This window comes from Hemicordylus capensis, chromosome 1, assembly GCF_027244095.1.
Source record: "Hemicordylus capensis ecotype Gifberg chromosome 1, rHemCap1.1.pri, whole genome shotgun sequence".
Lineage (NCBI taxonomy): Eukaryota > Metazoa > Chordata > Lepidosauria > Squamata > Cordylidae > Hemicordylus > Hemicordylus capensis.
The window spans coordinates 324,290,825-324,303,888 of record NC_069657.1 but is presented as its reverse complement, the minus strand read 5'-3'; the positions used below and the strand labels follow the sequence as shown (position 1 = coordinate 324,303,888).

Below are 13,064 nucleotides of genomic sequence, written 5' to 3'. Positions count from 1 at the left end.
TTAAGGAGGCGATTATTAGACCTCTTTGGAAGAAGCCTGTGTTGGATCCCTCAGAGTTAAAATAGGCCTGTCTCCAACCTTCCGTGGATGGGCAAGGTAATTGAGAGGGTGGTGGCCACCCAACTCTAGGCAGTCTTGGATGAAACTGATTTATCTAGACCCGTTTCAGACTGGTTTTCGGGTGGGCTATGGGGTGGAGACTGCCTTGGTTGGCCTGATGGATGGTATCCCATTGGGAATTGACAGAGGAAGTGACACACTGTTGGTCCTTCTCGATACTATCAGCCATAGTATCCTTTAGGAGCGTCTGAGGGGGTTGGGGGTGGCAGGCACTGCTTTGCATTGGTTCCACTCCTACCTCTCGGGCAGATTCCAGATGGTGTCCCTTGGGGATTATTGTTCTTCAAAATCTGAACTTCAGTATAGTGTCCCTCAGGGCTCCTTATTGTCTCCAATGTTGTTTAGTATCTAAATGAAACTGCTGGGAGAGATCATCAGGAGATTTTGTGCAGGGTATTATCAGTATGCTGATGACACCCAATTTTTTTTTCTCCATGTCAATATCATTAGGAGAAGGCATAACTTCCCTAAATGCCTGCCTGGAGGCGGTGATGGGCTGGATGAGATAACAAACTGAGATTGAATCCGAATCCAGATAAGATGGAGGTACTTATTGTGCAGGGACAGAATTCAGGAGATAGTTTTGATCTGCCTGTTCTGGATGGGGTCACACTCCCCCGAAAGGAACAGGTACACAGTCTTTGGGTGCTTCTGAACACAAACCTCTCCCTGGTGTAACCGGTTGAGACAGTGGCCAGAGGTGCCTCTTATCGTCTTTGGCTGATACGCCAGCTGCATCTGTTTTTTGAGATAAATTACCTTGGCACAGTAATACATCTGCTGGTTACATCCAGACTTGACTACTGCAGTGTACTCTATGTGGGGCTGCCCTTTTACGTAGTCCAACTGAAGTTGGTCCAGAATGCAGCAGTCAGGTTGGTTTCTGGGTCATCTCGGAGAGACCATGTCACTCCTATCTTAAAAGATCTACACTGCAAAATACAAGGTCTTGGCTATAACCTACAGACCTAAACAGCTTGGGCTCTGGGTATTTAAGAGAACATCTTCTTTGCTATGAACCACACTGCCCATTGAGATCATCAGGAGTGGTTCGTCTGCAGTTGCTACTGGCTCATCTGGTGGCTGCTTGGGAACAGGCCTTCTTCATTGCTGCACTGAGGCTTTGAAACGTGTTCCCTGCTGAAATACGAGCCTCCCCATCTCTTACAACTTCTAAAAAGGCAGTCAAGGCATGTTTGTTCACCCAGGGTTTTAATTAGATACTCTTTTAATAGTTTGATGATTTTTTAATAGTTTTAACGTCGTTTTAAGTTTGAAATTGTTGTAATCTTTTTACTTTTTTACTTGTTTGCATTGTTTTGTTGTAAACTGCCCAGAGGCTTGCGTTTTGAGCGGTATACAAATATGTTAAATAAAAATAAATAAATGAATATATAAATATAACAATAGAAAAACAATGTTTTAAAATCCCTCAAATTACATTAGCAGGCTTCTATGCAATATGTTCTTTCCCCTTTACCACACAGGTGTTGATGAGGAAAAAAATAAATACAGATAAGAGACAGTACAACTATTGATTTCCCCTTGTATCAAACTAGATTGTTGGAAAGGGTTTTGATATCCAGCTTATATGGACAACTCATCTTTTATTTGAACATATGAAACATGAAGTCATACCCTTGGTGTGTCATATACACCACAAGTAGTAGTATCATTGACTTGGAATTGTGGGTGCAATCCATCAAGCTCTGCTATCTGACTTTTATGAATGTTCATGAGGAATGTGTAGAACCTGAGTTCCTTGGATGAAAAGCAGGATAAAATGTGAAGAGTTCATATCTAAACATATGCTATTAGCTCCTGTATGAGACAAGTCAGGGCTTAGTGATGTATTTGTCTGTCTGACTCACTACTTCTCTTTTTTAAATTGTCCAAGGCCCATCTAGTTCAGCATTCTATATCTAGCAGTGGATAGTCAGATATCCCCAGAAGTCACAAACAGAGCTTGAAAGTAATGGGCCATCTCCCATTTTTTTGTATCCAGCATCCTTAACTTAGAAGTATACTGCCTCTGAACGTCAAGGTTCCATTTAGCTATCCCAACTAATAGCCATATTCAGTTTCAGGGAAATGACTTGAATAGCAAGCCAGAGGTTGCTGGTTCGAATCCTCGCTGGTACCTGTATTGGGCAGCAGCGATATAGGAAGAAGCTGAAAGGTATAATCTCATACCGTGTGTGAGATGGCAATGGTAAACCCCTCCTGTATTCTACCAAAGAAAAACCACAGGGCTCTGTGGTTGCCTGGAGTCGAGATCGACTTGATGGCACACATTACCTTTACGTAGGATGCTAATTGCACTTTATCTTGCATGCTGTACATGTGACCTATAGTAAATTGAAACGTAAAATGCATTTTCCCCAACTAACTGGTGTGCTATATTGAGTTAAATACTTCAAAATGTTGGTACTAGTTTTGCTATAATTTAGCTGCTTCTTAAAATATACTGCTTCGTAAAAATCTCACTCTCTGCTTCAAAATGGAGCCCATGTTGCAACCTACAAATCTGCTAAGCCAGATTTGTTTTGTTGATTTGAGAAGTTGCTCTATAATGTACTTGACTTGTAAAGATTTTGTCAGATTTCTTCAGGAAATATTGCAAAACTGGTATCTGGTTCCCCTTAAGTTGTGCAGCAGCACACCATCTGTCTCGTGGGTTTTGCTGGTAGTGTCCAAAGTAGAGCAACTTGTCCTTGGTTTGAGATTGACATGTGTCATGAAGAACTAACTGGGACAGCCTGCTATGTAGGGGAAAATGATATATTATTACACTCTTGGCAGTTAGTCACTGGCTTCCTGGGAAACAGTGCTAATCATTCCATCAGCCTGACATTCTACCCTCTTGTCAACCACTGTATGTTTCCCCTTAGGCTGTACCAGAGCCACACATCCGAACCTATTATCTCCAAGCTCTGTGGATTCTCTGACCATGGAAGGAGTGTCTACATTGGAACATAAAATGCAGACTGCAAGCAGGGCTTTCCCCACTCCTTTTATCATAACTTTTCATTGTGTAGAAAGCTGTTAAATATGTTTATGAGGAAGCAAACTGAACAATGTTGAAACATATATGGTTGGCCCATAAAAAGGAATTAATAATAAGTTCCCAGTTCTTGTAGGGTGGTTCAGTGACTACATGACCAAACTGCAGCTTTGAGAATGTGGTCTGGAATAGAACTTTATACACAGTGAAATTGACATATGATTGCTTCATCACACAGCCTGCTTGTAACTCAGCCCACATTTAGCATACCATAGCAAAGCTGCCAGAAGGGGGGTGGATGTGATGAAACTGCCCCTCTGCAGAATTTTAAAATAAAGGTAATATCAAGTTGGAAGGATGCATTCTGCTGCTTTGAACAGCTGAATTTCATGTAGGTTCGACTATAGATGCTTATAACTGTTGTTTTTATACAACTTACTATTTGTGAGGTTGGAGCAGATTTTGCTTTGGATAGACTCATACCTGTCTCCAAAGGTATGCTGTTTTCTTTCAATAAAAGCTGATAATTTATTTGGGCTGAGAAATTCATGGTTTCTGTAAAAGCAATATTAAAAAGTGGGATACCAAAAAAAGAAGTAGTAAGGAACAATATAGGAGGTAACAGAAGTTGACCCAGTAAACATATAGAGTTGGTTCCAACAAGACTTTAGAGGTCAACTTGTGGAAAACTACTGCCCCTATGAATGGTCAGAAATTGAGAGCCATTTGAGGTTATACAGAAGTCCAGTGTTAAGAAGATATTGTTGGTTGCTGAGCATGCAGGTACAACTTGATGGGACATAATTGGCAAAAAAAAAAAAGAAAGAAAGAAAGAAAAAGGGAAAAAAATCAGGAAAGAACATCATTGCAAAACTTGATTTGAGTGGATGGAGGGATACAAACTGACCATCCCTTGTTGAAATATTTAGTAAATGGAAACCATATTTCCGAAAACTTAACTTGATTTGTTACTCCTCTAGCTAATCTGATTTGATTTCCAGTGGCTATCTTGGCTGCTGCTAGCAGCATTAGATCTTTATGAGGTATATCTTTGTGCATACTTTTGTAAATTGATAAAAATGCTAACATTGGATCAGGCTGAAGATCAAGTTGGACTATTTCAGAGATTAGATGAAAAATTTGCTACCAAATAGCCTTTCATGTATGGGCAACCCCACCATAAATGGAGGAGAGTACCTCTGTTTTCACATCCCTCCCAACAAAATGAGGAAGACATTTTAGTGATATAGTGTATCTTGACTGGAGTAAGATGCCATCTATGTACAACCTTTAATGTTGTCTTCCTTGTCTGGGCAGATGTGGTTCTAAGTGGTTGCTTCAGCTAAACTGCTTCCCATTCAGTATCTTCAAGAGAGGTTCCTAAATCAGTTTCCCATGTTGCTTTTAACTCTCCCGAAAAACCAAAGGATTCGGAAATGAGGGTATTGTATATAAGTGAGGCTACCCCTCTTGTTTCGTTAGTTTGTGAGACACTTAGGTTTTCATAGACAGTCTAGTAGCCTCTCTAGATCTAGTAGCCTTTCTGTAGCAACTTGGATTCAAAGGATCGGATTTGAATTTTCTGCATCCAAGTAGTTTGGTTGCCAGTCAGAATAGTATCAAGTGCAAAAGTAATAATCTTGTACACATTAGTTGCTTCCACGTTATACTGTTGATGTGAATAGAATGCTCCTATGAGCAGAGCATTTGATCTCAAATATCTTGTCTGAACTGACTGTTTGTCTTTCAAGTTGTTGTATCTTAGGGCCATACTATATACAGGGTTGTCCCAGTTGGTGTGTGGGACCCAGGGCAAATGACTCCCTTAGAGTGCTCTGAGTGGGGCAAAGCCCTTTCCTTTCTGGAGCAGATGGTGGGTGGCAGGGACACGAGGTTCTTCTTTTCTCTACCGGCATCCAGAAAGCTGTGCCTAAAGCACGGGGATTTTAAAGTGAGAGGCCCAGGGCAGTTGCTACGATTTGTCCTATCCTAAGGATGGGTCTGGATTGCCCCAAGCTCATGGAAGCACCTGCCATCATGGGTATGGCGTTTCCCTCTTCATACAAACACTGCTGTTTCTGTGAGCAGTGAAATGAGAGAAATTATTTATGTGTGGAGGCAGGACTTCCAATCCCCTTTAAGCAGTTGTAAGCATGTTCAGCAGTGTTCTTTTAAATGCCTGAATAGGGCTACAGTATGGGCTAATTCCAATGTTACACAGAAGTACAGTTAAAACTTGGTTCCATGTGACATCTTTGGTTTTCAGGAGTACTTCTCTTCCCTCTTGTGCCTGTGTATGAGTCAGAAACAAACCAAGATAAGTTCTGGTATCCGAACTGACTGATCTTAGTTTATTATAACCAAAATGCTTGAAAAAAACCAAGATTGGAAATCTACTTTAAACCTTGTGTTCAGATATCGGTTTATTTGAAGCATTTTGGTTAGAATAAACCATCACATTGGACATCATATTGGTTTGTTTATAACCACAATTGGAAGTAAAATTATTCTAATTTGTCAGCAGGGAATGGGGAGTATGTGCTCCTGAGGCTTAGAGTTGTTCCATGGAACCAATTTTTAATTGTGATTGTCTGAACTGATTAGTACCTTTGCAGACTGATATGACTCTATCTAAATTGAAGCCTTCTCTGACCTTTTCAGAACAGCAACAAATAACATTTATCTGCATCTATAGTTGAACCTACAATGATACAGAGCAGCATAATGCTGCATCCTTTCAAACTTGGCATTTGTTTGATTTTAAAATTGTGTGGGCCAGGGAGAGGCCAGAACTTCATCTGGCTCAAAACTCATCCCTCTTTGGGCAACTTTGCCATGGTGTGCTGAATATGGGTAGACTGAGCAAAACAGACATGCCACCTCTAAGAATGTGCTGAAGTAATGTGTAGTTTGGCCCTTATTCTGTAGGACCAACTTGTTAACAGCCATCTGTACTCTGCTAACAGCAGATGAGGTTTTACACCGGTTTGGTGCTTTGTTGTTTGCAAGGCTCTGATTGGAATAAATCAACAAGCAACATTAACTCCGTTTTTTGTTAGCACAAATCAAGGCCTTAATTCTTTAAAGAAACGTCCTTGGGATGGGTTGATAGGGAAATTAATGCTTCTAAGTTTTCTGTCTGTTTGGGATGTATAGTACAGGAATTGCCTATATCCTGCTGGGCTGGCCTGTCTTGTGTCTCCGTGCTTTTTAACATCTACATGAAACCACTGGGAGAAGTTACCTAGGTATATGGAGTGAGGTGGCATCAATATATCCTTGCAGAGCCCTACAGGATAATTCTCATAGGGAAGAACACTTTTCTCCTAGTACGCCCCCCCATTAAGGTATTGCAAGAAGTGCCAGTCAGGAGTGGGACATGCTTCGAGTATAGAATATCATGGGTATGACGCTTGGAGAATTCCAAACGACAGTTTGGGATGAAAGAAGTGTTGCTGCCACTACCAGTCTATAGTTCTGGTTCTTTTACTGCTCTAGGAAGCATTAAGTGCTAGTATGCTTGAAAGGCTTTCAGAGCTGTCACTGTGCTGAACCATTGGAGCTGCTGATTGATGACATAGTCCAGTTGCTAGTCATGAATGATGAATGTGGTCCTGCCTTTAATTGGATGACAGTTGATCTAGCTCTGGACATCCAAAATGCCACAGGTAGCTACGAAACACATCTGCATGCTGCTCATATGAAAGCATATGAGACCTAAGCTTTGTGCAGTATAAAAATATGTAAAATAAATAAAATAAATAATACATTTGTAAGCATGTTGTTCTAAAAAATGAGAAAAAGCAACCCCCAGCATCTTGTATCCTTTGTAACCATAAAGCTAGTGTTGTCCTGCAACATCTATGAGGCTAAATATTATTCAGGTGATCATCACTGTATAAAACAGATGAATGTTCAGGTGGTTTCTTGTATTAAAATTGCTTCTAAGTGCTAGCAAGAGCCATTGTGATATAGTGGAGAGAGTATAGTGGAGAGCCCCTGGTGGCGCAGTGGTAAAACTGCCGCCCTGTAACCAGAAGGTTACAAGTTCGATCCTGACCAGGGGCTCAAGGTTGACTCAGCCTTCCATCCTTCCGAGGTTGGTAAAATGAGTACCCAGAATGTTGGGGGCAATATGCTAAAATCATTGTAAACCGCTTAGAGAGCTCCGGCTATAGAGCGGTATATAAATGTAAGTGCTATTGCTATTGCTATTGGACTTGGTCCCAAGAGACCTGGCTTCAAATCCCTGCTGAGCTCTGAAGCTCACTTTGGGTTAGTTGCTATCCCTTAGTTTAACCAAACTCATAGAGTTGTGAGAATAAAATATATGGTGGAAGGAAACCACATACACTTCCCAGAACTCCTTGGCAGGGGGAGGATGAGATAAGAATATGATGAATAAATAAGCCAACTGTTGTGGGGGTGGGGGGTTGCCCTGCTACTGACCTTTAGTGAGCACCAATTGGCTAGTCTTGCTACTACTACTATGGATATTTACTATTTTTTAATACATGTTCTCAACGTTTACATAGAATGAAAAGTCTTAAAGGATTCTGTCATCAGAAGGCCTAGGGAGGTGATTAATGAGAGTCTGCATTATGTCGGCAAAAGTAGACAGGTTTTGTTAGAAAAAATAATTCTTATGTAGACCCTCAGATTTTGCTTTCATTGCATTACATGGTCCGGCATGATACTGTTAGCAAGATGGTTTGAGCTGATAGAGAACACACCAAGCCCTTTATTTGAGTGGACAGCATGGTTGCTGTCCCAGATTAATGCAGGATTTAAGAGCAGCTATGGCAGCCATATCTTTGCATTTATTTTAATATAATATAATAATACACATTTCTCTGTTTCCTTTTCCAGAAAATAACAGATGCGGGTAAAGGATCCTTCAAGGGTTATCTCTGACAAAACCAAGAGACACAAAAAGTCAAATCAGCCTCATGATGAAGACTCTTCTGATGACATTGCAGGTAAATATGCACACAACACTTTGTCATAGAGCCATTCAACTTAGTGATCAGGGTTTGTGGTAGCTACTTGCACTTGTTGCATGTGTTAACTCCTGGCTGCAATGAATCGTTCATGCAGAAACAACACTGTGCACAAAGAGGGCTTGTGAAAGGAGTTGTGAAATCATTTTGTGCTTAGAGTTCTCCTGCACAACATCGGTAGCCTGTATTCATGTGGGTTCCAAAAAGTCTGATTTTGGCAGTGCCTGTGTGCAGTTGTCTTGTTGCAGACAGGAAGCCAACACTTGCAATGATTTCAGTTGCATTTCCAGCAGCTGCTACATGCCTGCAGGTGGAGTGATCTCAGTCATCAAGGAGATGAAAGGAAAGAAGCATCTGTATGGTTTTAATTAGCCAATAAGCTATCAACAAAAAGCCCTTTTTATTGCATACACAAAGAAAAACTAAAAGTTGGTAAACATAAAAACATAAGACATTTCGGTGTAACATACCATCCTCAGTTTAAGTAAAACAAATGAGCACAGATGAAAACCTTGGTTCCCCAGCTGTTAAATTCCTGAGACGTGATAGCACACAGTTCCCTGACTGGCGGAGATATGCATCACTGACATATCGACTTACTGGCCAATAAGTAGATATCTATGAGAATTAGAAGTTCCTTGTTTAATTGGAAGGCTTCAACAGCAGAATGCTTGCTGTCAAACATTTGGTTCCTGATGAATTACAAAATCACCTTATCCTCTTTTTTGGAGAAGTTATTCCATATGCTTATAGAATTGCATCTCTCTGCTGATGGTCTGGAAGGGCAAGAATTGGAAACATCAGTGATGGAGTTAAAAGTGATGAGGGAGAGAGGAAGAGCAGAGTGCAGGTTCTGTGAGGATGCACACTGTCACATTAAAACAAATTTCTAATTTCTGATAGAGAAATGCAGAAACTTTGTTTAGCACTTAGCAATAGCACTTACATTTATATACCGCTCTATAGCCAGAGCTCTCTAAGCAGATTACAATGATTTTAGCATATTGCCCCCAACATTCTGGGTACTCATTTTACCGACCTCGGATGGATGGAAGGCTGAGTCAACCTTGAGCCCCTGGTCAGGATTGAACTTGTAACCTTCTGGTTACAGGGCGGCAGTTTTACCACTGCGCCACCAGGGGCTCTTTCCTTAAGAGCCCCTTGTTTCCTTAAGCAGCAGCTCCAGTTTAGGGATAGGGCTGCCATAGCTCAGAGGCAGAGCATGTCTTTTGCATGCAGAAAGTTCCAGTTCAATCCCTGGCATCTCCAGGTAGCTCTGAGAAAGACTCCTGCCTAAAACCGTGGAGAGTCACTGTCAGTCAGTATAGGCAATACTTAGCTAGATGGACCAGTGGTCTGATTCAGTACAAGGAAATTTTCTGTTTGTGTGTGTGTGGAATATATGGGGTGTGCGTGCGTGCTCATGTGAGTTTACACACACACACACACACACACACACACACACACACCATATATGAGATATTATGTGTCTTGAATGGCAGTCACATTCATCATTATCATACTTTATTTACGGTCTTTGACCAAAAAGAAATAAAAATCTTTACATAGTTAAAAGGAAAAATATTAATAGAAAGTCAGTTACAGATAAATTACTAGCAGCTTTTGATTAGTAATAATTACACGTAAAAATAAAATAAAGTAATGGCATTGGAAAGGCGTAAGTGTATAGGCATAATTTAAAATTAACAGTAAGGAAGCCAAAGCTGTATTCTATTCTTTTGAAGTTCTTAATCTGGAGACCACATAACAGAATTTAGCCACAACATATGAAATAGTTGCATCTTTATCTGCTAATAAATATGCTACATCAAGATCCTCTGTTTTTCCCCTCATATCATTTAACAGTGGGCTGATTAACTGAGATCTCAAGTTTTGGTATATTGAACACTTTAAAAGTATGTGGGCCATGGTTTCGATCGCCTCTCCACAGGGGCATTTCCGTTCTTCATATAATAGCTTCAGATATTTCTCATACAGCATTGCAGATGGGAAAGCATTGAACCTAGCCCTGGAGAAGGCCCATCTGAATTTACTCAAAGTGATCGTAAATAAATACGTTGCTGGGGCAAGATCCGTCTTAGCATATACTTGTTTATAAAAAGATGGTCAACAAGCCTTCTCTTCCTGGATATCTATATCGATCAATCTCTGTCGTACTAGACTGCGGGCTGTGTTCCCACCACTCTCTAATAATGGAGTGGGTGATAGGCCACATTGGCAAAGTTTATCTGTCGTTTTGTTAGACCAAGATGCCTGAGGCTCAGCCGCAAGAAGCTTTGGAATTAGCCCTAATGGATGCAGATAAAGTTTAAGCCAATAAAATATCCTTAGGAGCCAGGCTGTGGTTTCCATTTTCAGTATGCCCGCCTCCATGCGTATCACCGAATTGGAAACGCAGTTGGGTACACCAAATATAGTTCTTAAAGAACCAGTTTGAATTTTTTCCAAATCTTTAAAGTTAGTATACAGTCCCAATTGTGTCCCGTAAAGGAGTTGGGGAATCACTTTGGCCTTATAAAGTTTAATGGCAGCAGGAATGTAGTTCCCTCCCTGGGACCAGAAGAATTTCAGAATGGCTATAATACTACGTTTGGCCATATCAACTACCGATCTAATATGGCCCGTTTTATAGCCATTGAATTGAAATACTATCCCAAGGTATTTGATTTGCTTTACTTAGTCTACTTTGTGATCTTCAATCGACCAGTTAAAATTCCGATCTTTAGAACTGAAACGAAGAATTTTTGTCTTAGAATAGTTTATTACTAATTGTTCCTTCTTGCAATGGCTTACCAAAACACCCAAAGCTCTTTTTAAACCTATTCTAGTTTGTGATAAAATTACAGCGTCATCGGCATACATGAGTATAGGCAGACGTTTGTCTGGCAGTCACATTAATCATGTGATTTTCGTCCTCAGTTTTATGCTATGAAGAAGTTGTTTATTTCTATGCCATCTTTCTGTTGTCAGTAGCAGTGTGCACAAAACCGGTTTTTGCGGTTCGGTTTGAGTTTGAACCAGACTCAAACCGGGGAGGGGGTGGGCCTAATTCAAGTACTGGTTCTATCAAACTAGTTGCTGGTTTGGCTCGAATTTGAACCAGGATTGAATTGATTCAAAGTGGTTCTGCCATAGGGAATAATGGAAATTCGAACCAGCCCATTATTCCCTATGGGTAGTGCCTAGGGACACCAAAATAGGTTGGGTGGTACATCATGAATGCTACCTACCACCCAACCCATAAAGCAATCAGGCAATTGGGCTATTTGTCATGATTTTTTTTTAAAAAAAAAATTGATGGGTCATCAGGAGGTCAACCCCTTACCTATTGACCCTGGAAAAAAATCAAAAATTCATTAAAAATAGTCCGATTGCTCAAATGTTTTTTGGGTTTGGTGTTAGGTAGCACCCATCATGACATACCAGCTGACCCTTTTTGGTGTCCCTAGGTACTACCCATAGGGAATAATGGGCCAATTCATATTCCCACTAATCCCTATGGTAGAACCAAACAGCACTACAAGTTCACACACATTTTTTTTAAAAAGGGATTCCCTCACAGAACACGGCTCAAAGCAGACCAATAAAGAATCACTGACCTAGATGCTCTCTCAGCCACAGTGCCAGTTGCTCTGCCCAGTGCCCACTGATGCATCATTGTCAGTGCCACAAGTTACTTTCCAGGCACACACAATTGTTTCATAGCAACAGCAGCAGTGAGTGGCACCCTTTTGACAGAAGAACATAAGAACAGCCCTGTTAGATCAGGCCCAAGGCCTATCTAGTCCAGCATCCTGTTTCACACAGTGGCCCACCAGGTGGCCCTGATTCTGAGTGTACATGCAGAATGCACAGAGTCAGACCACAGTCCACAGTGTGCTGTGCCAGACATGTCATGGAGCAAATCTCACACTGAAAATCAACAGCAGACATAGATTTTGCCACAACACCAGACAGAACCGTGAGTCTCAGGAAGGAAGGGCAGGCAAGCCTGGCAAGGCAACCAAGTTCTTCTCCCTTTGTCCATCTGAGAGCCATCAAAATCAAGTAAAATTGAAGTATGTGTTTGTGCATGCTTAGTTTGAAAAAAGAAAACCACATGAAGTCTTCTTTCTTGTTTTTATTTGTGCAGTGAGTTGGCTTCAGGTAGGGCTTGGCTTTGGCTGACAGCCGGCAAGCTGGTATATGCCAGGGAAACAGTCTAGACTAATCATGAGCCAATGCGTGCATTTGGCTGTTCTTGTTGGTTTGGCAACCAACCGCCAACCAAAGCAGCCAACACAATTGAAAGCCAGGAAGCAAAAAAAACCCAAACCAACCCCATTCTGTGCTGTACCATGGCCTCCGATGGTTTCTGGCCCTGTGGCAGCAGACAGTCCATCATCACAAGCCTGTAGGGATGTGCAAGGAACCTGTTCAAAGGCCCTTTACGGGCCTCTGAACTGGTTCGAACGGCAGGTGGTTCCACCGGTTCAAAGGCGGGGAGGTGCCGCTTTAAGTGTGGGGGAGGGTGAACTTACTCCTCTCACTGCTCTTCCCCTGCTGGTGATCCTTTTTCAGTAAGTCCCTGGGGTGGCAGCGTGCCTCCCTGCCACCTCGTTTGCCCCCATTTACTGGATATACCTGGAAGTATCGGGTGTGACTGGGACTATGAGTTGGTGGCATGTGTGCGTGTCTGTGTGTGTCGTGAGCACTAACGGGCAGACTGTGACACAATAGGGTTGGCCAGGGTGAACTGGTGTTGCAGCGGGTGGGGATGATCATGATTGACTCACCCTTCATGTCTAGCTTGGGATAACCCAGCAGAGAGAAGTTGGCCTTCAGGAAGACCAGCCGCTCCACCAATTCAATCTCCAAATGTGAGTGATGGGTTGTCACCACTTTCCTGACCATGGAGAATACCCTCTTGCTCTGGACAC

The 13,064-nt window shown here is 41.7% G+C and overlaps 1 protein-coding gene across 8 annotated transcripts in view; it reads left to right on the top strand.

Moving 5' to 3' along the window:
* USP45 (ubiquitin specific peptidase 45) overlaps window positions 1-13,064 on the top strand; it is a 99,925-nt gene that overhangs the window by 7,562 nt on the left and 79,299 nt on the right. For 6 of the 8 annotated variants that reach the window (XM_053287696.1, XM_053287695.1, XM_053287694.1 and 3 more), the window contains exon 2: window positions 7,994-8,103. In XM_053287696.1, the coding sequence (XP_053143671.1) occupies window positions 8,004-8,103 (100 nt within the window). In that variant the 5' untranslated portion in view covers window positions 7,994-8,003. Of the gene's footprint in view, window positions 1-414; window positions 667-6,773; window positions 6,793-7,993; window positions 8,104-13,064 lie in introns of those variants that run through there. The other 2 variants (XM_053287693.1, XM_053287697.1) reach the window with 2 other exon arrangements.